Below are 23,643 nucleotides of genomic sequence, written 5' to 3'. Positions count from 1 at the left end.
GCTCGACCGCTGAGCCAACCGGCCAGGGCCTGGGAAACCCCCACTCTCTTTTAAGCATGAGAACTCCTTAGCAATTTGTTTGGAATCCAAAAGGTCTTGTTTTAGGGTTGGTTTCCTGTTCGTGAGAGTTCTATTTGCAGAGACTAGGGCTTTTCCTCTGGTTTCCCTGCCTTACATACTTTTCTTCATTATCCTTATTCTCATTTTAAGCTGTGTTTTGTCTCTCGTGTGTAAAGGTTTTGTTTTGTATCTAATTATATGATACTAAGTGACTCATTTGTTATAAGTATTGTTAGGGCTTTGAATTATCACCAAATCAAAGGTTTTCGTCTAAAGAACAAATTCGTTTAGTATGCCTCTTTCCAGCAATTAGGTTTTTTTGAAATAGATTTGACAAGGTTGCACTTTTGAATACTATTGTATAGTCTAGTACATATGTTAACCTTTTATTTTCTTATGTCCATGCAATAGGTTTACATCTGTTTGGAATTTCATTTCATTTCTTTTCTTTCTTTTTTTTTTTAGAGAGAAAGACAGCAGGGACAGACAGACAGGAAGGGAGAGAGATGAAAAGCATCAATTCTTCATTGTGGCACCTTAGTTGTTTGTTGATTGCTTTCTCATATGTGCCTTGACTGGGGGACTCCAACCTGAGGCAGTTACCTTGGGCTCAAGCCAGTGACCATGGCGTAGTATCTATTTCCCACGTTCAAGCTGGCAATCCTGCACTCAAACTGGTGAGCCTGCACTAAAGCTGGATGAGCCCATACTCAAACCGGCGACCTTGGAGTTTCAAACTGGGGACTTCAGCATCGCAGGCCGACACTCTATCCACTGCACCACCACCTGGTCAGGCTGGATTGTCATTTTAAAGTTTGCATTTTCTGTAATTTACCCATATCTGGAAAGCAATCAGTAACTCTGTCTTTTTTTCAGATTATTTACTTATAAGGTTATTGCCTCATAAGTATCTTTGCTTAATAAAACTAAGTTTTGGGGTTTTTTTGTATTTTTCTGAAGCTGGAAACAGGGAGGCAGCCAGACAGACTCCTGCATGTGCCCGACCGGGATCCACCCAGCATGCCCACCAGGGGGCGATGCTCCACCCATTCGGGGCGTTGCTCTGTTGCGACCAGAGCCATTCTAGCGCCTGAGGCAGAGGCCACAGAGCCATCCTCAGCGCCCAGGCCAACCTTGCTCCAATGGAGCCTTGGTTGCGGGAAGGGAAGAGAGAGACAGAGAGGAAGGAGAGGGGGAGGGGTGGAGAAGCAGATGGGCGCCTCTCCTGTGTGCCCCGGCTGGGAATCGAACCCGGGACTTCCACACGCCAGGCCGACGCTCTACCACTGAGCCAACTGGCCAGGGCCGATAAAACTAAGTTTTGATCAAATAAAATCTCAATTTAATCTGATTCAATATTATTTTCCTGAAAAACTTTCTTTTCTCTAGAATATTGTATGGCTAAACATTATTGAAACTTATGTGTACATTAATATTAAGAATAGTTATTGGCCCTGGCTGGTTTGCTCAGTGGTAGAGCATTGGCCCATCATGTGGATGTCCCAGGTTCAATTCCCGGTCAAGGCACTCAGGAGAAGCACCCACCCATCTGCTTCTCCACCCCTACCCCTCTTGCTTCACCCCCCCTACCCCCTACCCCCTGCATGGCTCAACTGGAGCAAGTTGGCCCTGGGCGCTGAGGATGGCTCCTTGGCCTCGCCTCAGGTGCTAAAAAGAGCTTGGTTGGTGAGTAACAGAGCAGCACTCCAGATTGGCAGAGCATCACCCCCTAGGGTTTGCTGGGTGAATCCCGGTCAGGGCACTTGTGGGAGTCTGTCTCTGCCTCCCCTTCTCTCATTGAATTAAAAAAAAAATAGTTATTGCTTATTGAGCTCTTTCAATGTACCAGGCACTGATATGCATAATATTATTTAAACCTCAGGATGAGGCTGAGATAGGTATGTTAAACCTCACTTTACAAATCAGCACACTCAGTAAGTCAGTTTGATTACCAGTCCATATTACTTGACCATTGGATGATATTTCTTTTCTTAATGAACTCTGTAAAAAAGAATGAAGTAGGTTTTAATTGGCACCTTTAACTTTCCGTATTAGGAACTACTTAACACCACTAATATTATACCTTTTAAACTCCCTAATTTGAGGGGGGAATATATATATATATATATATATATGTATATATGTATATAATCAGAAAGAAATATATATATTTCTTTCTTTTTTTTTTTTTTGGCCAATACTTGTCATTTATTTTGCACCTGGTACAAGGCACCCGGTTATGTTGTGTCAGGAAGCCTGGCCTGTGGGTAGTAAAGAGTGGGGCTTTTTAACTTCCTTTTTGGTGTTTTGCTGTTTTGCCATAAAAGAACCCAGCTGTTGCTTGCTACAAGCCTGCCTAGTCTATTGGAGAGGGCGGAGGAAGAGGGGGTGGGGGAGAGACTCTAAAGAGCCTAGCATCTCTGGAAGTCTGCGGGCTGGTGGTGGCCGTTCAGGATGTGGTTCTGTCGTTTGCTTTGCTAGTCCGGCCTCTACGCTGCTTCCTTGTGTCTGCCTGAGCCAGGTCACAGGTGATCATGCTGCTGGAGACCTGGGGAGATTCCATGTGCTTAGTGAAGGGACTCCAACACTGTGGTCATGAAGGGGATAATGGATTTCCCGAAATAGAAGCTTGCCCACCGGTGACTCAGGTCAGAAACCAGGGTGTGGAGTATGGCTTTCCCAGGGTACTCAGTACTTCCACAGGAGCTGTTACTGGAAGTGGAAACAAGGAGGCACCAGTAGTAGGGGGTGGTCACAGGTGAGCCGCTGGAGGGGATGGCTGCTATACTCTTACTTATGGACTGATGGAAACCTCAGTGGTGACCCCTCACAGGCCTTGACACGCAGTCACTGGTGGCAGAAGTGGGGGCACTAGGCCACAGGAGCCCATTCACAGAGACCATGGGAGGCCACTCCACGACCCAGACACACTGGCATCCCAACTTAGAAATATACTTAACATTTACCTTTCAGAGTACACTAATGCCTTCTGCTTAGTCTCCAATAGCAGAATTGAAGCTACAGAGGTCAACAGTCCTCAAATACCACGGAGACCAATAAGGAAGAACTATGTCTCGGATGCCCTTTTAGTTAGCACCTGCCAAATCTGAAAGCATTCCTGTTTTGAACTATCCAAGATTAATTTCACACTTTATATTTTTATAGTTTAGTCATTTCTAAATTGTGTTATTTCATAATTGACATATTTTTTGAGGGAAGAAGACCTGAAATGGATTCAGAATGCTTTTGTACATGATAGTCTTAACTCTACCTTTAATTGAAGAATTTAGATGTGAAGCTTTGTTGAATGATATGTTTTAAGATCCTCAGTTGCTCATTTTGGAATTCTAGCTAACAAGTAGTGATTCTAAATGTAAATATAGGTAGGTATTTCTTTACTTTTTCCTTTTTTTCGAAGTGAGAGGAGGGGAGATAGAGAGATAGATTCCCGCATGCACCCCAACCGGGATCCACTGGGCACCCGCCATCTGGGGCCAATGCTCTGCCCATCTTGGGCCATGCTCACTACCGAACAACTTTTAGCACCTGAGGTGAGGCTCCATAGAGCCATACTCAGCACCCAGGGCCGGGGCCTGTGTGCTCAAACCAGTCGAGCCATGGCTATGGGAGAGGGATAGAGAGAGAAAGAGAAAGAGAGAGAGAAGGGGATGGAGGAGAGGATGGAGAAGCAGATGGTCACTTCTCCTGTGTGCCCTGACCGAGAATTGAACCCGGGACATCCACACTCCGGGCTGACCCTCTACCACTGAGCCTACCAGCCAGGGCAGTAGGTATTTCTTAAAACCTGTGGAATTCTAGAAATTCCAATCTTCCTTGAACACTAATATTCAGTATCTAACTTCATTGAAATAAAATACAAAGAAGTGTCAGTTGGTCTGGAAATTGAAATTCTTCTACTCCAATTATGCACATTTTTAAGTGACAGGGTCTTAAGGTTAACTACTAGATAATTACATCAAATTATGTATTGCAAACCCTCTATTTACCTGTGGGTCAATGTTCTACTAAGAAAAAATTTTTATTGTAGTTTCTGCACCTTGTATGTTCCTTTAATTTTTTCATGAATTTGTCAAAGGCAAATTGGGGAAAGAAGTATAGGTGATAAAAGCAAAAAAAAAAAAAAAAAAAAGAAACAGTGAAATGGGTTTTTTAGAGAAGCAGTTTAGCATAATGTTTAAGAGTAAAGATTCTGGAGCTAGTCTACTAGGTTCAGGTCATGTATCTACCGTTACTAGCTTGTGAGCCTGGGCAAATTTCTTGAGCTTCCTATGCCTCTTGTAAAGGGGGAATAATAGAAGTACCTGCCTCATAGAATTGAGTTGATATATGCGAAGTGATTATAGTAGAACATGCTTGGCATAATAAGTACTTAATAAACATTAGTTAATAATAGAGATGAAAGAGAAGAATATTGGTAGCACCTCTCTTGTGTAGAACTTGTGTAGAAATCTCATTAAAGGACCAGAAAAGTCTGATTAGCTAATAGATAGCCTAAAGAGCAAGCATTTTACTTGCTCTCTACTGTCCTTGGCACTCCCTTGGCTCCTGTGTATCTTTTTATGTAATTATAGTAGGGTAGTATGCCAGTCAATTTATTGCCTCTCAATTCTAAGTCACTTTCTATTGACTACTCTGCAAAAATGGATTTGGGCCCTTTAAATATTTTTCCTTTGCCAGCTGGCACAGTGTTGAGCTTTGTCAATAGGGGATACTGGAGAGAACTTGTTAGAGGAAGGAGTTTTCCTTCTTGGTTCTGGCTTGCTTGCTCAGCAGGCTCCTAGACGACTCCTCTGGCACCAGTTCCTGTAGTATACGCAGCCTCCCCGGTGTCCATCCTTCCAGTGCAGGCTTCTGCAGCACGAGTGGCTTCTCCAGCCTCCAGCTAGGCTTCTCCAGTGCCCAGCTCCTGTCCTGCACTGCAGGCAGCTTTTCAAGACCCTAACTCTTGCTGACAGTCGTTCCCATTGGTACCTCCCTTGGGAGATATGATAGGAGTCTCGCCAGTAAGATACTTTACCATGAACTGCTTTCCCTGAAACCCTAGAGTGCAGATTTCTAGCAAGTTCCACCATTGTGGCACCACAAAAACTTCTCTGCCTGTGATACTGTCATTCATCCCTGATTTTGGCATGGAGCATCTAAAACCCTTGTAATTTGCTAAGTAATGAGAGCCATGAAGCTGTCTTTTGGTATTTGGATGAAGTGATTACTCAGAGGCCACTAGATAACCTAGGGATGGGGCTGATTGGTGGATTGAAACTTCTGTCCCACTGAGGACCCACTGAGGAGGGAAGAGGGACAGGAGGTTGACTCAATCACCAATGGCTAATGATTTAATCTGTCTGGCCTATGTGATGAAGCCTCCATAGAAAGTGGGGTTCAGAGAGCTTTCAGGCTGGTGAACACCTGGAGGTTATGGGGGAATCTCCTGCTGGGGGAGTGTATGGAGGCCCTGTGCCCTTTGCCCATTCCTTGCCCAATGTATCTCTTCCATCTGGCTGTCCCTGAGTTATATCTTTTAATAACGAACTGGTAATCTAGTAAATAAATGTTTCTGAGTTCTGTGAGCCATTCTAGCAAATTAATCAAACCTAAAGAGGGTTTGACTGGCATCTGAAATGGGGGGACTTGGGTAGTTCTATAAGGCTGAGCTCTTAACCCTGTAGGGTCTTGACACTGTCTCCAGGTAGATAGTATTGAGTGCTGGGATTCAGATGAATTGTAGGACACCCACCTGGTGTCCCAGTGGTCCCAGAAAGGAGACCAGGCCTGGAGCAGGTTGTCCAAGGCTGGCCGGTAGTTTGTGGGTTCTTGATTTCGTGCAGGAAAGATTTCACAACATGAGTCCAGGTGATTTTGAGAGTACTTTTATTAAAGCTGGGGGCAGTGAAACAAGGAAGGGCCTGGAGTCGAAGCAGCAGCAGGGGAGAGACTAGGTAGGGCTGCTTTGGCCGTCTAGACACATTATGGCAGGGGTCCCCAAACTTTTTACAAAGGGGGCCAGTTCACTGTCCCTCAGACTGTTGGAGGGCCGGACTATAAAAAAAACTATGAACAAATCCCTATGCACACTACACATATCTTATTTTAAAGTAAAAAAACAAAACGGGAACAAATACAATATTTAAAATAAAGAACAAGTAAATTTAAATCAACAAACTGACCAGTATTTCAATGGGAACTATGCTCCTCTCACTGATCACCAATGAAAGAGGTGCCCCTTCCAGAAATGCGGCAGGGGCCGGAAAATGGCCTCAGGGGACCGCATGCGGCCCGTGGGCCGTAGTTTGGGGACCCCTGCATTATGGGAAAGAAATGAGCCTAGGTGGGGTGCTGGCTCACTGGAGAGCCAGAGAAAAGGGGGCCTTAGGGGTAGGTTCGGGGGGTTAGCCCTGGACGAGCTGTTGCTGCTCAATTGCTCTCCAGTCTCATGGAGTCCCTTAGACTGGAGTTTAGGATATGCACGCCTGTGGGGGAAGAAAAGGAGCAGGGGAAAGGGCGCAGCTGTGCTCCTGGGTGAGGTAGCACACTGGATCCTTAGCCTTAAGGATTTTAAAGGCTGGGAGTTTAGGGAGGTCTTAGGGGAGGATCTCAACGGAATATTCATCAGCCCAGCCCCCCCCCCCCCATCATGGTCTCCACTGATTGGTCAGTGCCAGGGCAGGGAGTATAAACCACTTGACCAGCAGTGTGCCCAGGGAGGAAAGGCCATCCTGCAGTGAGGTCCATGCCAGTTTTGCTCATTGCTAGGCACCTGGGGATTTTGTCCTGGTGACCTGCTGTATCTGGTATAAATTGCTTGGCCAGTTTGTTCAGCCGTATGTCTGTTTCCCTATCCCACTTGTCAAGGAATTTTCCTAGTTTCTTAGTAAACTGCCTCACCACCATTGCTCAGTGTGGGGAACACACCCGCAGACACACGTCAGAATTGGTCCCCTAACCTGTTATTGCCGGTCATTGAGTCCGAGCCATGCCCTCTCCAGCAGGGTTTGTATCTCAGCCTTAGTGGGACCTCTTCTTTGAGTACTTTTTCTGAGCCCTGGGGTGGTCACTGTTCCTTTTATCTGCTACTCTTTTTTTTTCTTTAATTTATTGATTTTAGTGAGAGAGGGAGGGGAAGAGAGGCAGGAACATCGATCTATTCCTATATGTGCCCTGACCAGGGATCGAACTGGCAATGTTTGTGCTTTGGGACAATGCTCTAGCTATCTGGCCAGGGCTTATCTGTTACTCTTATATTCCTTACTGGTCTCTCTTATTAGCTAATTTCTCATTACATCACTCCCTGTTATGGTTATTCTTTATATTAAACTTTTCCTATTCAAATTACTTTATGATTTCTCTTTCTTGATTAGACTCTAATACAACTAGGTAATGGGTCATAAAATCAAATAACTGCTGCCTGGCCTGTGGTGGCGCAGTGGATAAAGCGTTGACCTGCCTAGACCGCTGAGATCGCAGGTTCAGCACGGTGGGCTTGCCCAGTCAAGGCACATACTACAAGCAATCGGTGAACAACTAAAGTGAAGCAGCTACGAGTTGATACTTCTCGCTCTCTCCCCCTCCCCCCCACTGCCCTATAAAAATCAATAAATAAGATCTTAAAAAAAAATACATGGCTGTCAGTGCCTGGGAGCATTAAGGAGTAGTGAGAACTGTGGTCAACTGAAGAGTATGTGCCATTTGATGACACCAGCCCTGGTGTTGCCAAATCTTTCTTTTTTTTTTTTTAAATTGATTTTTAGAGAGAGAAAGAGGGGGAAGAAGTGGGAAGCATCAACTTGTATTAGTTGCTTCCTGTATGTGCCTTGACCAGGCAAGCCCATGGTTTCAAACCGGTGACCTTCAGCATTCTAGGTCTATGCTTTTATCCACTGCGCCACCACAGGTCAGGCCAAATCTTTCTACTTTTCAAAAGTTGGAAATACAGATTTTTACATCTTTTGAATTTTACATTTGGCTCCTAATTCAAATATTGTTACATCACTGTGTGGGCCAAACAACCCATATTTGTGACTTGCCAGAGTAGAACCTATGAGCTGGACTATGTTATTTCTAAGCTCTTTGAAAACTAGAAAGAAAAAAAAAAAGAAAGAAAACTGGAAAGAAACAGCAAACTAGAAGGGATGGGGAACCAAATAGAGGATATATGTCATAGCATGATAAAAAGGGGAGACTAAGAAACATCTCAAATTAGTATAAAACTCCCTTTGCCAGATAGCGCAGTCGGTTATAGAGCATTGTCCCAGAGTACAGAGGTGGCCAGTTCAGTCCCTGCCAGGGCACATATAGAGACAGATCAATGTCCCTGTCTCTCTGTCTTTCTGTCTCTCTCTCTCTACCTTTTCCTTCCTCTCTTGTTAAAATCAGTAAGTTAAAAAAATGGTTTTTAATTAGTATAAAAAACTCAAAGTGCCCTAGTTTAGAACCACTTGATAAAGGGGAAAACATTTCTGTTTACACTGAGAACATTGTGCTCTCTAATCCAACCACAATGCTATAATCAATAATAATAATAGCTACAGTGTCAACTTAAGTATTAAGTTCTATGTTGCACTTAACAGAAACCTTGGAAGGGAAGAATTCCTATCCTGTTTATAGATGAGGAAGTTGATCCTCAAAGTTTACTTAAAATTCAAGCCATTATTTATGTAGCCTCTAAGTAAATGATCATTCATTTATTTAAAGCCTAAGTATGTAGGCTCTTTGTGGAAAATTTAGAAAATATGATGTGTAAAAGGAAGATAAAATCATTTCTTATTCCACTGTCCAGTGAGAATCACTAGTAACATTTTAATTTTATTTCCGTTTTTTTTTTTTCTGTATGTTTGCATTTTTAACAAGGTTGGTGATGTGGTATATGTATAATTTTACATTCTCCCTTCTTTTACTTGGTAGTATAACAAACATTTTCCTTTATCATTATAAATGTATTCTAGACATTTTTAATGCCTTCATTACATTATTTTATGTACAGAAATTTTTATGCATTGAATTTGTTTTCGTAATACTGTTGAATGTATATTTTTGTGTCTGATGCTACGACCATATTTTAGATTATTTTTGCAGGGGTAGAATGATAGGATCAAAGAGCATAAATGTACTTAAGAAGATTCTCAATCTATATATTACCAGTATTTTTAAATGTATTTTAAAAAAATGCAAGTGACATACATGTAGTCTCACATACATTGAGTACTATCATTGTCAATTTTTAAAAATTTGCTTGATAATTTGATAGAGGAAAATGTATTTTTATTAGGTTAAGTTTCTTAGTTTAATTAAATACCTTATACATTAATAACAATATTTATTGGCAGTGTTTTCCCAGGTTTTTTCCCAATAGGCTTTTTAAAATTTTTGCTTTTGTAGTCTCAGCAAACAGTCTTATGGGATTTCCATTTCTGTTTAGTTCTTTTATATTTAGAAAGGACTCTTACACAATAAGAAAAGGAATTTGTGACCTGTGGTGGCGCAGTGAATAAAGCGTCGACCTGGAAATGCTGAGGTCGCCGGTTCGAAACCCGGGGCTTGCCTGGTCAAGGTACATATGGGAGTTGATGCTTCCAGCTCCTCCCCCTTCTCTCTCTCTGTCTCTCTCTTCTGTCTCTCTCTCTCCCTCTCTCTCTCCTCTCTAAAAATGAATAAATAAAATAAAAATAAATAAATAAAAAAGTTCATTTAAAAAAAAAAAAAGAAAAGGAATTTGTTTTCCTGAATTGGAGGAAGTGGCATTAATAAAGTATTGCTTGTTATTTATTACCTCTATGTCAAATGAATTAGGAAAGGGGAAACCTATATGACGTTGGCAAAATGGCAGATATCATATCATTTATTATTCGCTTAACTTTAGCCAAGTATCTGGATTTTGTTTCGATGTTCTTGTGGAGGAGGGGCTTAGAAGCTTTCCTCTGCATGCTACTGAGGATCTTTTTTTTTTTTTTTTTTTTTTTTTTTGCATTTTCCTGAAGCTGGAAACAGGGAGAGACAGTCAGACAGACTCCCGCATGCACCCGACCGGGATCCACCCGGCACGCCCACCATGGGGCGATGCTCTGCCTACCAGGGGGCGATGCTCTGCCCATCCTGGGTGTCGCCATGTTGCGACCAGAGCCACTCTAGCGCCTGAGGCAGAGGCCACAGAGCCATCCCCAGCGCCCGGGCCATCTTTGCTCCAATGGAGCCTTGGCTGCGGGAGGGGTAGAGAGAGACAGAGAGGAAGGTGCGGCGGAGGGGTGGAGAAGCAAATGGGTGCTTCTCCTGTGTGGGTGCTTCTCCTGTGTGCCCTGGCCGGGAATCGAACCCGGGTCCTCCGCACGCTAGGCTGACGCTCTACCGCTGAGCCAACCGGCCAGGGCCTCTTTTTTTTTTTTTTTATGCCTTTTTTTTTTTTTTTTTGTATTTTTCTGAAGCTGGAAACGACCGGGATCCACCCGGCATGCCCACCAGGGGCGACGCTCTGCCCACCAGGGGGCGATGCTCTGCCCCTCCGGGGCGTCGCTCTGCCGTGACCAGAGCCACTCTAGCGCCTGGGGCAGAGGCCAAGGAGCCATCCCCAGCGCCCGGGCCATCTTTGCTCCAATGGAGCCTTGGCTGCGGGAGGGGAAGAGAGAGACAGAGAGGAAGGAAGGGGGGGTGTGGAGAAGCAAATGGGCGCTTCTCCTATGTGCCCTGGCCGGGAATCAAACCCGGGTCCCCCGCACGCCAGGCCGACGCTCTACCGCTGAGCCAACCGGCCAGGGCTGCTACTGAGGATCTTAAAGATAAGCAATAAGGGCAGTTACTGTGTGCTGATACCCTACTCCTACCTGATAATAGTAGTAATAGTCATCTCAGCTCATAGAGGACACTGAACTTGCTCAGGGTCACACAGCTGCTGCCCAGAAGCAGGAGATTTTTTGACATGATGTCTCAGTTGTAAAGGCTTGAAAAATAAAGTTCATATTTGAGTTTCCTTCATTACCTGTTACTGATACTTAGCAGAAAATGCAGTTAACTTGACTTCAGGAAGCATCTCCTTGAAGCAGGTTTGCTTGTAAGAATATGGAGGAAGCCTGCTTGAACAAGAGTTACTCTGCACTCTATATGTTTCATCTCTTCATTGCCTAGAGCTTTGAAGGGCTCAAGTTTTATAACAAGAGAGGCATCTTTAATTGTTTAGGAAACTACAGTTGATTATTTCAGTACTAAAATGAGCATGGTACAAGAGGGATTGAAATAAACTGTTTTCAATATTAAAAGCTTTAAAAATTATTAGCTTATATTTAGTGTAACCAAACAATTTATTGTTTCTATGAGCAAGGAAAGAAAAACCATTTACCTATCTTGGTGTCTGCCAAAAAATTAAACTGACTTCAAAGCTTTGCGCTGGTAGTTAATGGCTTTGAGTACAAGCTGTTGTTTTAAATAATACATCTGGTCAGTACTTTGGCTCAGTCAGGCTACAGCTGTGAAATTGTAAAATGAGATAGCATAAAACCAGTGCATTGCACAGTTCATGCCTCTCTCGAGCAAATATTTCATTTCTCCGACAGAAACTACCGCTCTGGGAACTCACATTTCATTTTGAACGACACTTGGAATTTGTACTTCTTCCTTCAAATACACCCTTTTAGTGATTTACCATAAGCAAAGTAGAGAACCTGTCAGCATTTTAACTATGACATACACATAATTTTGAGATTGAATCCCAAGTTGTGACGCTGTGTGAAAGAGTACAGCTATACAAATAATGTGGAGCCTCACCTGTAGTGCTTAAAATAAGTCTGTTTGCATCTAAAATGATTTATTAGATAGTTAAGAATTTTTAAAGAATAAAAACTGCAACAACAACCCATGGCAATGACATTTATTTTATTGCTTTAATTTTTTTAATTAATTTTTTTACAGAGACAGAGAGAGAGTCAGAGTGAGGAATAGATAGGGACAGACAGACAGGAACGGAGAGAGATGAGAAACATCAATCATTAGTTTTTCGTTGCGACACCTTAGTTGTTCATTGATTGCATTCCCATATGTGCCTTGACTATGGGGCTACAGCAGACCGAGTAACCCCTTGCTCAAGCCAGCGACCTTGGGTCCAAGCTGGTGAGCTTTGCTCAAACCAGATGAGTCCGCGCTCAAGCTCACGACCCCGGGGTCTTGAACTTGGGTCCCCTGCATCTCAGTCCGATGCTCTATCCACTGTGCCACTGCCTGGTCAGGCTATTGCTTTAATTTTGATTTGAGAAAGAAGCATCAATTTATTTCACTTAGTTGTTCCGTTTAGTTGTGTACTTGCTGATTGATTCTTGTAAGTGCCCTGGCCAGGGAGGGGGGTGAACCTATGACCTCTGGGATGCCAGGACAACGCTTTATCCACTGAACCACCCGGGCAGGGCCCATGCTTATTTTATTTTATTTATTTTTTGTGACAGAGACAGACAGACAGATAAGGACAGACAGGAAGAGAAAGAGAGATAAGAAGCATCAATTCTTTGTTGCAGCACCTTAGTTGTTCATTGATTGCTTCTCATATGTACCTTGCCAGGGGCGGGGGCGCTCCAGCTGAGTCTGTGACCCCTTGCTTTAAGCCAGCGACCATGAGATCATGTCAGTAATCCCACATTCAAGCTGGCAACCCCATGCTTAAGCTGGTGAACCTGTGCTCAAGCCTAATGAGCCCACACTCAAGCCTGCGACCTTTGAATTTTGAACTTGGGTCTTTAGCATCTCAGGTTGACGCTCTGTCTACTGCGCCACCTCCAATCAGGCCAGGCAGGAGATGCTTATAAAGTTTGTTGCAATAGATAATATTCACAAATTTGATTCATGTAAATGAGTGAATGGAATTATGAGTTAAAGAAAAATAAAATTTGGGCTGACTTTTAGTATTCTACACAGACCTCTGACTTTGGTTTCAAAGTGCTGCCATGAAAAAGCTTTATAAACATTGGATAGTTCTAATTGAATCCTTTCAGAGGTTCAGGTTGAGTAAACGTCTACCCAGATTACTTTTTTTTATATATACATATGTAATTTCTAGAGTAAAAGGTACAAATCTTCGTACAGTTTGATGAGTTTTGCAAATATATAGAGAGATATAACTCACATCCCAGTGAAGATTTAGAACATTTCCATCATCCTAATAAAACAACCTGATGCTGTTTTCCAATTACTCTCCCTTGTGCCCCCCTCCCACTCCCCCTCCTGCCACTGTTCTGATTTCTGTTTCCATAGATTCATTTGGCCTGATTTTAAACTTCATGTAAGTGGACTCAAACAGTACATGCTCTTTTTGTGTACAGCTTCTTTCATTTGAACAAGATAATATTACAAAAAAGTTTTTTAGATTTTATTTATTGATTTTTAGAGAGGAGGGGGGGCAGATGAGGGAAGCATCAACTCATAGTATTTAGTTGCTTCCTGTATGTCCCTTGACCAGGCAATCCCAGCGTTTTGAACCAGCAACCTTAGCGTTTCAGGTCGACTCTTTTTTTTTGGTATTTTTCTGAAGTTGGAAACGGGGAGGCAGTCAGACAGACTCCCGCATGTGCCCGACCGGGATCCACCTGGCACGCCCACCAGGGGGCGATGCTTGGCCCATCTGGGGCGTTGCTGTGTTGCAACCAGAGCCATTCTAGCACCTGAGGCAAAGGCCATGGAGCCATCCTCAGCGCCCGGGCCAACTTTGCTCCAGTGGAGCCTTGGCTGCGGGAGGGGAAGAGAGAGACAGAGAGGAAGGAGAGGGGGAGGGGTGAAGAAGCAGATGGGCGCTTCTCCTGTGTGCCCTGACCGGGAATCGAACCCGGGACTTCTGCACGCCAGGCCAACGCTCTACCACTGAGCCAACCGGCCAGGGCCTAGGTCGACTCTTTATCCACTGCACCACCATGGGTCAGGCAACAAGATAATATTTTTGAAATTCATTCATGTTCCTGTATGTGGCAGTAATTTATTCCTTTTTGTTACTGAGTTCCATTGCATTGTATAATACCACAATTTGTTTATCCATTCTCCCATCGATGGACATTTGGTCCAGCTAAAGCTTCCATGAATATTCTGTACAAGTTTTTTTTTGTGGACATTCATCTTCATTTGTCTTGGAAATACCCAAAAGTAGAATCACTGGTTTTAACTTTAGAAAGGTTGCCAGTTTTTCAAAACGGTTGTGCCATGTTATGTTTCCACCAGCATAAATGAGAGTTCTGGTTGCTCTATATTCTTGCCATCTTTTAGTGTTGTAAGTTTTATTAATTTTAGCTATTCTGGTTGGTATGAAGAGGTATCTCATTGTAGTTTAAATTTACATTATCCTAATGACTAAATGATGTTGAACACCTTTTCTTGGGCTTCTGGGCCATTCGGATATCTTTTGTGAAATATCTGTTTAATGTTTTACCTATTTTTATTTTTATTTTTTTGTCTCTTACTGAGCTATAGACAATAAATACAGTTTATATATATTTTTTGTTTAAGTGAGAGTAGGGGAGATACAGCATGCATCCCAACTAGGATCCACCCAGCAACTGCCGTCTGGGGCTGATGCTCTGCCCATCTGGGGTTGCTGGTAATCAAGCTATTTTTAGAGCTTGAGACAGAGGCTCCACAGAACCATCCTCAGCACTTGGGCCGACATGCTCGAATCAATCAAGTCATGGCTGCGGGAGGAGATGGGGGGGGGGACAGGTGTGTGTGGGGGAGAGAAGCAGATGGTTGCCTCTCCTGTGTCCTCTGACTGGGAATTGAACCCGGGACTTCCACACACTTGGTCAGTGCTCTATCACTGAGCCAACTGGCCAGCGCCTGTACTGTATTTTTTATATTTCCAGTACAGGCCCTTTATCAGTGTCTTAGGTTGGTTTCCCAGGAAAACAGACTGTGACAAGGAGATTTGCGTGCAGGAAGTTTATTGGGGAATGCTGTTGGGAGTAACACTTGTGAAAGAATGAGCAGGACTGAACAAATGGAGAAGTTGAACTAGAATTCAGTTGCAGCAGCAGCTTTATTTAGTTCACCCACGGCAGGTTATGGAGTTGGATGGCCTTTCAGAGATATCCTGAATTAAGGCAAGGGGATCAAGTTTTATAGCAAAGGAATCCAATTTTATACCTCCCTCCAGATAACCCGGTGGATTAACCAGTGGCTGTGGACTGCCTTGGGAGGGGGGAGTCACTTTCCTTTGGTCCAAGGTCGATTCCTCAGAAGGATTAATCTGTGAGCCAACAGTAGACAACACTCCCAGCAGCTGGGGAAACAGGTGTCTCCGACCTGAAGGGGAGGGTAGTGATGTGGTCAGGGTTACCACAGCGTCTACCATAGATATATGTATTGTGGACATTTTCTTGAAGTATGTAGCTTCATTTTTTTTTAGATTTATTTATTTTTAGAGAGAGTGTCACCATTCCCGGTCGACACTTTATCCACTGTGCCACCACGGGTCAGGTTGTTCGTTTTCTTAATGGAGAAGCAAACATTTAAATTCTGATGTTTAGCCTGACCAGGTGGTGGCGCAGAGGATAGAGCGTCGGACTGGGATGCTGAGGACCCAGGTTCGAGACCCCGAGGTCGCCAGCTTGAACGCGGGCTCATCTGGTTTGAGCAAAAGCTCACCAGCTTGGACCCAAGGTCGCTGGCTCCAGCAAGGGGTTACTTGGTCTGCTGAAGGCCCACAGTCAGGGCACGTGTGGGAAAGCGGTCAATGAACAGCTAAGGTGTTGCAATGCGCAATGAAAAACTAATGATTGATGCTTCTCGTCTCTCTCCATTCCTGTCTGTCTGTCCCTGTCTATCCCTCTCTCTGACTCACTCTCTGTCTCTGTAAAAAAAAACAAAAAACAAAAAAAAACACCCATAAATTCTGATGTTTAATTTTTTTCTTCTGGTTTGTGTTTTTGTATCTTCGCTAAGAAATATTGCCAACCCAAGATTGCAACCCTACATTTTCTAGACACTTTTGAGTTTTAGATTTTACATTCAGTTGTATAATCCATCAAGAAATAACTTTTGTGTATGTTGTGAACTGCCATCCAAGTAATTCTTGATAACAATCAGCTCTTTCTCTTTCGGGTACATCTTCACTTCTCATCTTCCCTTAATTTGCAAAAGCAAAGGCATCTTTCATTTGAGCATATTCAAAATGCTGACAGGACAGTTGTCTAGCAATTTATTCATTACTTTGAATTGTGCAGTTCTGAAACTCAGTCTTGAAATGGTTGGCTCTGTCCAGTCGATTTTATTCTTCTTTTTTTTTTTTTTTTTTAAGGTGAGAGGAGAGGAGATAGTGAGGCAGACTCCCACATGAGCCCTGACCAGGATCCACCCAACAGCCCCATCTAGGGGCCAGTGTTCAAGTACTGAGCTATTTTCAGCACCTGAGGCTGATGTGCTCCAGTAGAGCTATCCTCAGCGCCTGAGGCCACACTCAAACCAATTGAGCCATTGGCTGCTGGAGGGGAAGGGGGAAGGGGAAAGAAGGGGAAGGGGACAAGAAGCAGACGGCTGCTTCTCCTGTGTGTCCTGACTGGGAATCAAATCCAGGACATCAGTATACCAGGCTGATGCTCTATCCACTGAGCCACTGGCTAGGGCCTATTATTATTTTTAAATAAAATATTTAACTAGCTTAAGCCCAAAGGTTGCTGGCAGGGAAGCAAGAAGTATCAACTCATAGCTGCTTCACTTTAGTTGTTCATTGATTGCTTGTCATATGTGCCTTGACTGAGCAAGCCCAAGGCTTTGAACCATCAACCTCAGCATTCCAGGTCAACACTTTATCCACTGTACCACCACAGGCCAGGCAGTTTTACCATTATTTTGTCCTTACTTAGAAATCAACTTAAGCCTGACCAGATGGTGGCGCAGTGGATAGAGCATTGACCTAGGACACTGGGGACCTAGGTTCAAAACCCTGAGGTTGGCCCTGGCCAGTTGGCTCAGTGGTAGAGCGTCGGCCTGGCATGCAGGAGTCCCAGGTTCGATTCCCAGCCAGGGCACACAGGAGAAGCACCCATCTGCTTCTCCACCTCTCCCCTTCTCCTTCCTCTCTGTCTCTCTCTTCCCCTCCCGCAGCCAAGGCTCCATTAGAGCAAAGTTGGCCCTAGGCGCTCGGGATGGCTCTATGGCCTCTGCCTCAGGCGCTAGAATGGCTCTGGTTGTAACAGAGCAACGCCCCAGATGGGCAGAGCATCGCCCCCTGGTGGGCATGCCAGGTGGATCCCGGTCAGGCATGCGGGGGTCTGACTGCCTCCATTTCCAACTTCAGAAAAATACAACCCCCCCCCCAAAAAAAACACACACACACACAAAAAAAAACCCCTGAGGTTGCAGGCCTGAGTGTGAGATCATAGATATGACCCCATGGTCATTGACTTGAGCCCAAAGATTGCTGGCTTGAGGCCCAACGTTGCTGGCTTGAGCCCAAGTTCTCTGGCTTGGCTGGAGCCCCCCTGGACAAGGCACATACAAGAAAGTAATCAGTGAACAACTAAAGTACCGCAACTAGCTTGAGCCCAAAGGTTGCTGGCTGGAGCCCAAGATCACTGGCTTGAGCAAGGGGTCATTGGCTTGGCAGGAGCCCCCCTGGACAAGGCACGTTCAAGAAAGTGATCGGTGAACAACTAAGTGCTGCAACTAGGAGTTGATTCTTATTTTTCTCCCTTTCTGTCTGTCTGTCTCTCTCTTGCTCACTCACTAAAAAAAAAAAAAAAGAAGAAGACGAAAACTTTACATTCATGAATTAAATAGAAAACTAAACAAAGGTAATTTTATGAATTGATTAGAGAGAATGAAAAAATTAATTACCCTATCACTTCACACAGAATAGAACTGTTGTGTGATACATGCTGACAGTTTGTCCAAATGAATGCTGTGATTAGCAACATTGGTGAGATTAGTAACTTGGAAAAGACAAAGACTCTTAGACTAGCTCAGTATTAAATATTAAAATAGTAACAACAGTTGCTCAGTGTCATTTTTCTGAAATGCTTTAATCACTTTCTTTTGTTTCTCCTATATCTTCACAAGACATGCAGAAATATTCTTATTTTACAGGAGAAGAGTTGAGGTACTGAGTTGTTAACCAAGTTGGACATGGAGTCAGGTTGTAACTCTTCAGCCAGTGCCCCAGCCACTGGGTACATTTAGAATAGTCTTAAATTTATAAGTAGCTAATTAACAGCCATCCTAAATGTATAAAGGGCTGACCTGGCTTGTGTGCTCGGATTGCAGGAATTCCCCTCTTGCTATATGGCAAGTATTAGTTGGTGCTGACAAACAACTGTAGTTCCCTCGTATTTAATAGAGACACAATGAGCTATATATATAGATCCCTTCCTTCTTCCTAAACATGAGCTAAAACCTCATTTTCCCATAGACACTACATATATATTTTCCCAGCCGCATAGACACAAATTCAGTTTTACGTCAGGGGTAATACAACCCTATTATTTTTGCTGATCTCATAAAGGAAACTAAAATAGAAAAGTGAAGGACATGCTATACCATTAAATTATTAAAACTTTTTCATAAGCAACATACATAATTACCCTTTATAATTTTTTTTTTTTCGTATTTTTCTGAAGTTGGAAACGGGGAGGCAGTCAGACAAACTCCCGCATGCGCCCGACCGGGATCCACCCGGCACGTCCAACAGGGGGCGACGCTCTGCCCACCAGGGGGCGATACTCTGCCCATCTGGGGCATCTCTCTGCTGCAACGTTAGAGCCCTTCTAGCTTTACAATGGCTAGAGCTATTCTAGCGCCTGAGGCAGAGGCCACAGAGCCATCCTCAGCGCCCGGGCCAACTTTGCTCCAATGGAGCCTTGTCTGCAGGAGAGGAAGAGAGAGACAGAGAGGAAGGAGAGGAGGAAGGGGTGGAGAAGCAGATGGGCGCTTCTCCTGTGTGCCCTGGCCAGGAATCGAACCGGGGACTCCTGCATGCCAGGCCGACGCTCTACCACTAAGCCAACCGACCTGGGCACCCTTTATAATTTTTTTTTTTTTTTTAGAGTAACTCCATTTTTATTATTTCAGTTACAAGGCAAACAGAAACGAGGTTGATGCTGAAGCATTTTTTTTTTTTTTTTTTTGTATTTTTCTGAAGCTGGAAACTGGGAGAGACAGACTCCTGCATGCACCCGAACGGGATCCACCCGGTACGCCCACCAGGGGGCGACGCTCTGCCCACCAGGGGGCGATGCTCTGCCCATCCGTGGAGTCGCTATGTTGCGACCAGAGCCACTCTAGCACCTGAGGCAGAGGCCACCGAGCCATCCCCAGCGCCCGGGTCATCTTTGCTGCAATGGAGCCTTGGCTGCAGGAGGGGAAGAGAGAGACAGAGAGGAAGGAGAGGGGGAGGGGTGGAGAAGCAGATGGGCGCTTCTCCTGTGTGCCCTGGCCGGGAATCGAACCCAGGACTTCTGCACACCAGGCTGACGCTCTACCACTGAGCCAACTGGCCAGGGCCGTAATTTTTAAGATCATTTTTATACTGCTAAGCCTCCAGGAAGCCATATAGGGTATACCACTGCTTCAATAAATTTTGAAACATAATCTTTTATATTTTGTATGTCTAGAGGCAGCTCTCAAAGAAATCTGAGTAAAAAGAAAAAGTTGAGCCTGGCCTGTGGTGGCACAGTGGAGAGAGCATTGACCTGGAACGCTGAGGTCACTGGTCCGAAAACCCTGGGCTTGCTCGGTCAAAGCACATACGACAGGCCATCAATCAATGAACAGCTAAAGTGAAACTAGGAGTTGATACTTCTCGTTCATAGCCCCTTCTCTGTTAAAAAGAAAATCAAGCCTGACCAGGTGGTGGCGCAGTGGATAGAGCGTCGGACTGGGATGCGGAAGGACCCAGGTTCGAGACCCCGAGGTCGCCAGCTTGAGCGCGGGCTCATCTGGCTTGAGCAAAGAGCTCACCAGCTTGAACCCAAGGTTGCTGGCTCCAGCAGGGGGTTACTCGGTCTGCTGAAGGCCCACGGTCGAGGCACATGTGAGAAACCAATCAATGAACAACTAAGAAGTCGCAACGCGCAACGAGAAACTGATGATTGATGCTTCTCATCTCTCTCCATTCCTGTCTGTCCCTGTCTATCTCTGCCTCTGTAAAAAAAAAAAAAAAAAAAAAAAAAAAGAAAATCAAAAACAAAACAAAACCCTTAAAAGAAAAAGCTGGGATTGGGTTGGATTAAAACCATAGATCATTTATGGCATTGATTATAATGATGGTTTTTCAGATATATACTTATTTTCAAACACATCAAGTTGTATTCATTAAGTATCTATAGCTTTTCTTTTTTTTTTTTTTTTTTTTTTTTTTTTTTTGTATTTTTCTGAAGTTGGAAACAGGGAGGCAGTCAGACAGACTCTTGCATGCACTCGACCGGGATCCACCCATCATGCCCACCAGGGGGTGATGCTCTGCCCATCTGGGGCGTTGCTCTGTTGCAACCAGAGCCATTCTAGCGCCTGAGGCAGAGGCCATAGAGCCATCCCCAGCTCCCGGGGCCAACTTTGCTCCAATGGAGCCTTGGCTGTGGGAGGGGAAGAGAGAGACAGAGAGGAAGGAGAGGGGGAGGGGTGGAGAAGCATATGGGCACTTCTTCTGTGTGCCCTGGCCAGGAATCAAACCCAGGACTCCTGCACACCAGGCCGACGCTCTACCACTGAGCCAACCGGCCAGGGCCTTTTATAGCTTTTTATATGTCAATCATACCTCAACAGTTTAAAAAAAAATCCATGGAACATTTTAATATTGAACTAAATACAATTTTTTGTTGTATGAGTAATACATGTTTATTTTAGATAAATTAGAAATGTTTTATAAATTATATATTACATATATTTATAAAGTAACAAATATGTTAACATTTAATTTACACTTACATGTATATATATAATTTAAATGTGAGATTATCAAAAAACAAAAACAATGTTGTCTGCCACCAGCTTTTTCCTCCTAGCAGTACATTATGACTTTCTACAGCCATAAATAGAACTTTATTATTATAATCTTCAGTGGTTGAGTGTTGTGATACTGTGATAAAGTATTACAGTTGATTTAGCCAATCTCCTTTCTTGGACATTTTGGTTATTTTTGGGTTTGCAGTCTTAAGTGCAGTGGTCATCTTGCATAGTTCTTTCTTCCTTAGGATGAATTTCTGGAAGTGAAATTGCTGGATCAAAGAATTCACGTGTGTGTGTGTGAAAGAGAGAGAGAGAAAGAGAGAAAGATGAGAAGCATCAACTCAGTAGTGTCACTTTAGTTGTTCATTGATTGCTTTTCATACTTGACTTGATGGGGGTGAGGAGGTGGCTCAAGCCAAGTCAGTGACCCTTTGCTCAAGCTAGTGACCTTGGGCTCAAGTCATCGACCTTGGGCTTCAAGCCAGCGACCTTGGATCATGTTGATGATCCCATATACCCGTGATGGCGAACCTTTTTATAAAAACCGCCCACTTTTGCAGTGCTGGTCAACCTGGTCCCTCCTGCCCACTAGTGGGCATTCCAGCTTTCATGGTGGGCTTAGCAGAGCAACCAAACGGCACTGCAATTGGCCCACCATGAAAGCTGGAACACCTACTAGTGGGAGGGAGGGACCAGGTTGACCAGCACTGCAAAAGTGGGCGGTTTTTATAAAAAGGTTCACCATCACGGCCATATACTCAAGTCGGCAACCCCACACTCAAACTGACAAGCCGGCAACCTCAGGGTTTCAAACCTGGGACCTCAGCATGCAAGGTCAATACTCTATCCACTGTGCCACCAATGGTCAGGCCAAAGAATTCACATTTTTGAGACTTTAAACTGCCAGATTGTGGTTCAGATAGGTTGCAGCAATTCACATTCCTTCCAATGTTAGGCATGTTCATTTTTCCCTGTCGTGGATAGTAGACAAGTTTTCCTGTATCATTGCCAATCTGGTAAATTTAAAAACAGCATCTCTATGTTTTAACTGGCATTCATTATTCATGAAGCTGACCCTTTTTCATTTTCACTGGCCATTGTAGATTTTGGTCTTACAAATGAATAGCTCACAGTCTTGATTAGATACTTCAGAAACTTTTTTCCATTCATTCATCAATTTTTTCAACAGTTTCTTATATTGTCTTCCCAGGATCGACTAAAGCTGGTGACTGTTTTGGGTGCTGGCCTTCTCTGTGGAACTGCACTGGCGGTCATCGTGCCTGAAGGAGTACATGCACTTTATGAAGATATTCTTGAGGGTGAGAGAGAGAAAGGCCTTCTTTGAGATACATTATTGACATGGAGGGTTGAGAGGAGCTTAATGATTTACTCTGAACTCAGTTCACATTTGCCGTTGAGGTCTACCCTGAGAAGTGCTCTTAAAGCATATCTTTTGATACTTTGGACATTAACCACATCCTTAGCAGTTTGTGGTTCGAATGCCCCAATTCATGAGTACCACTTAAGGTTTACTTGCAATAATGCATGAATTTCAGTCTTTCAGGGTATGACTGACCTTTTTTAGTGCCCACTCAAAAATTTCCGAAGTCCTACATGATGGGTATCTTTTATGTTCTTTAATTGAAAAACTTTGTAGATATACACATTTGGATTTAAGGACTCCTTATGGTAAACTTTGTAGATAACGGGTGAAGACCCCTGCAGTAAAGGATAACTAAAAAAAAAACTAAAGAAGACTCTCTTGACCCTAATAACAACAAGCAGAGGACAGTATATCTGTGTGTGAGTAAATGCTGGGTGGTTGGCTTGTTTCACTCTCCGGCTCAGTAATTCGGTCCTTCACTCCAGCTTGAATACATACTTGATTCAAATTTGTGATTCTGCAAAATCAGATTGCTACTTGTCATGGAACTTCACAACTATCTGTGAAGGAAACCACAGCTGTTAAATTGGTGAGCTGAATCTTCAAAGGCCAAGAGTCTACTGGACTTTAAGAATAGTGTAAAGAGCCCTGGCCGGTTGGCTCAGCGGTAGAGCGTCGGCCTAGCGTGCGGAGGACCCGGGTTCGATTCCCGGCCAGGGCACATAGGAGAAGCGCCCATTTGCTTCTCCACCCCTCCGCCGCGCTTTCCTCTCTGCCTCTCTCTTCCCCTCCCGCAGCCAAGGCTCCATTGGAGCAAAGATGGCCCGGGCGCTGGGCATGGCTTTGTGGCCTCTGCCTCAGGCGCTAGAGTGGCTCTGGTCGCAATATGGCGACGCCCAGGATGGGCAGAGCATCGCCCCCTGGGGGGCAGAGCACCGCCCCTGGTGGGCGTGCCGGGTGGATCCCGGTCGGGCGCATGCGGGAGTCTGTCTGACTGTCTATCCCCGTTTCCAGCTTCAGAAAAATGAAAAAAAAAAAAAAAAAAAAAAAGAATAGTGTAAAGAGATATGTGCCTTTTATATTTTTTTTCTTTCTTTTTAAAAATTTTTTATTTTTTTATCCCAGACGAGCCCCCCCCCCCAAATTTTTTTTTTTAATTTTTGTTTACTGATTATAGAAAGAGGAGAGAGAGAGAGAGAAGGGGTGGGAGGTAGGAGTGGGAAGCATCAACTCTTAGTAGTTGCTTCTCATATATGTCTTGACCAGGCAAGTCTGGGGTTTCGAACCGGCAA

General features: G+C 44.1%; 1 protein-coding gene across 1 annotated transcript in view; it reads left to right on the top strand.

Moving 5' to 3' along the window:
- SLC39A9 (solute carrier family 39 member 9) overlaps positions 1 to 23,643 on the top strand; it is a 62,727-nt gene that overhangs the window by 9,703 nt on the left and 29,381 nt on the right. Inside the window, exon 2 of the mRNA XM_066388391.1 lies at positions 22,178 to 22,286. Coding sequence (XP_066244488.1) covers positions 22,178 to 22,286 — 109 coding nt within the window. The remainder of the gene's footprint in view (positions 1 to 22,177; positions 22,287 to 23,643) is intronic.

This window comes from Saccopteryx leptura, chromosome 6, assembly GCF_036850995.1.
Source record: "Saccopteryx leptura isolate mSacLep1 chromosome 6, mSacLep1_pri_phased_curated, whole genome shotgun sequence".
NCBI lineage: Eukaryota > Metazoa > Chordata > Mammalia > Chiroptera > Emballonuridae > Saccopteryx > Saccopteryx leptura.
The sequence above is the reverse complement of the archived record's forward strand: the minus strand, read 5'-3'. Positions and strand labels throughout refer to the sequence as shown.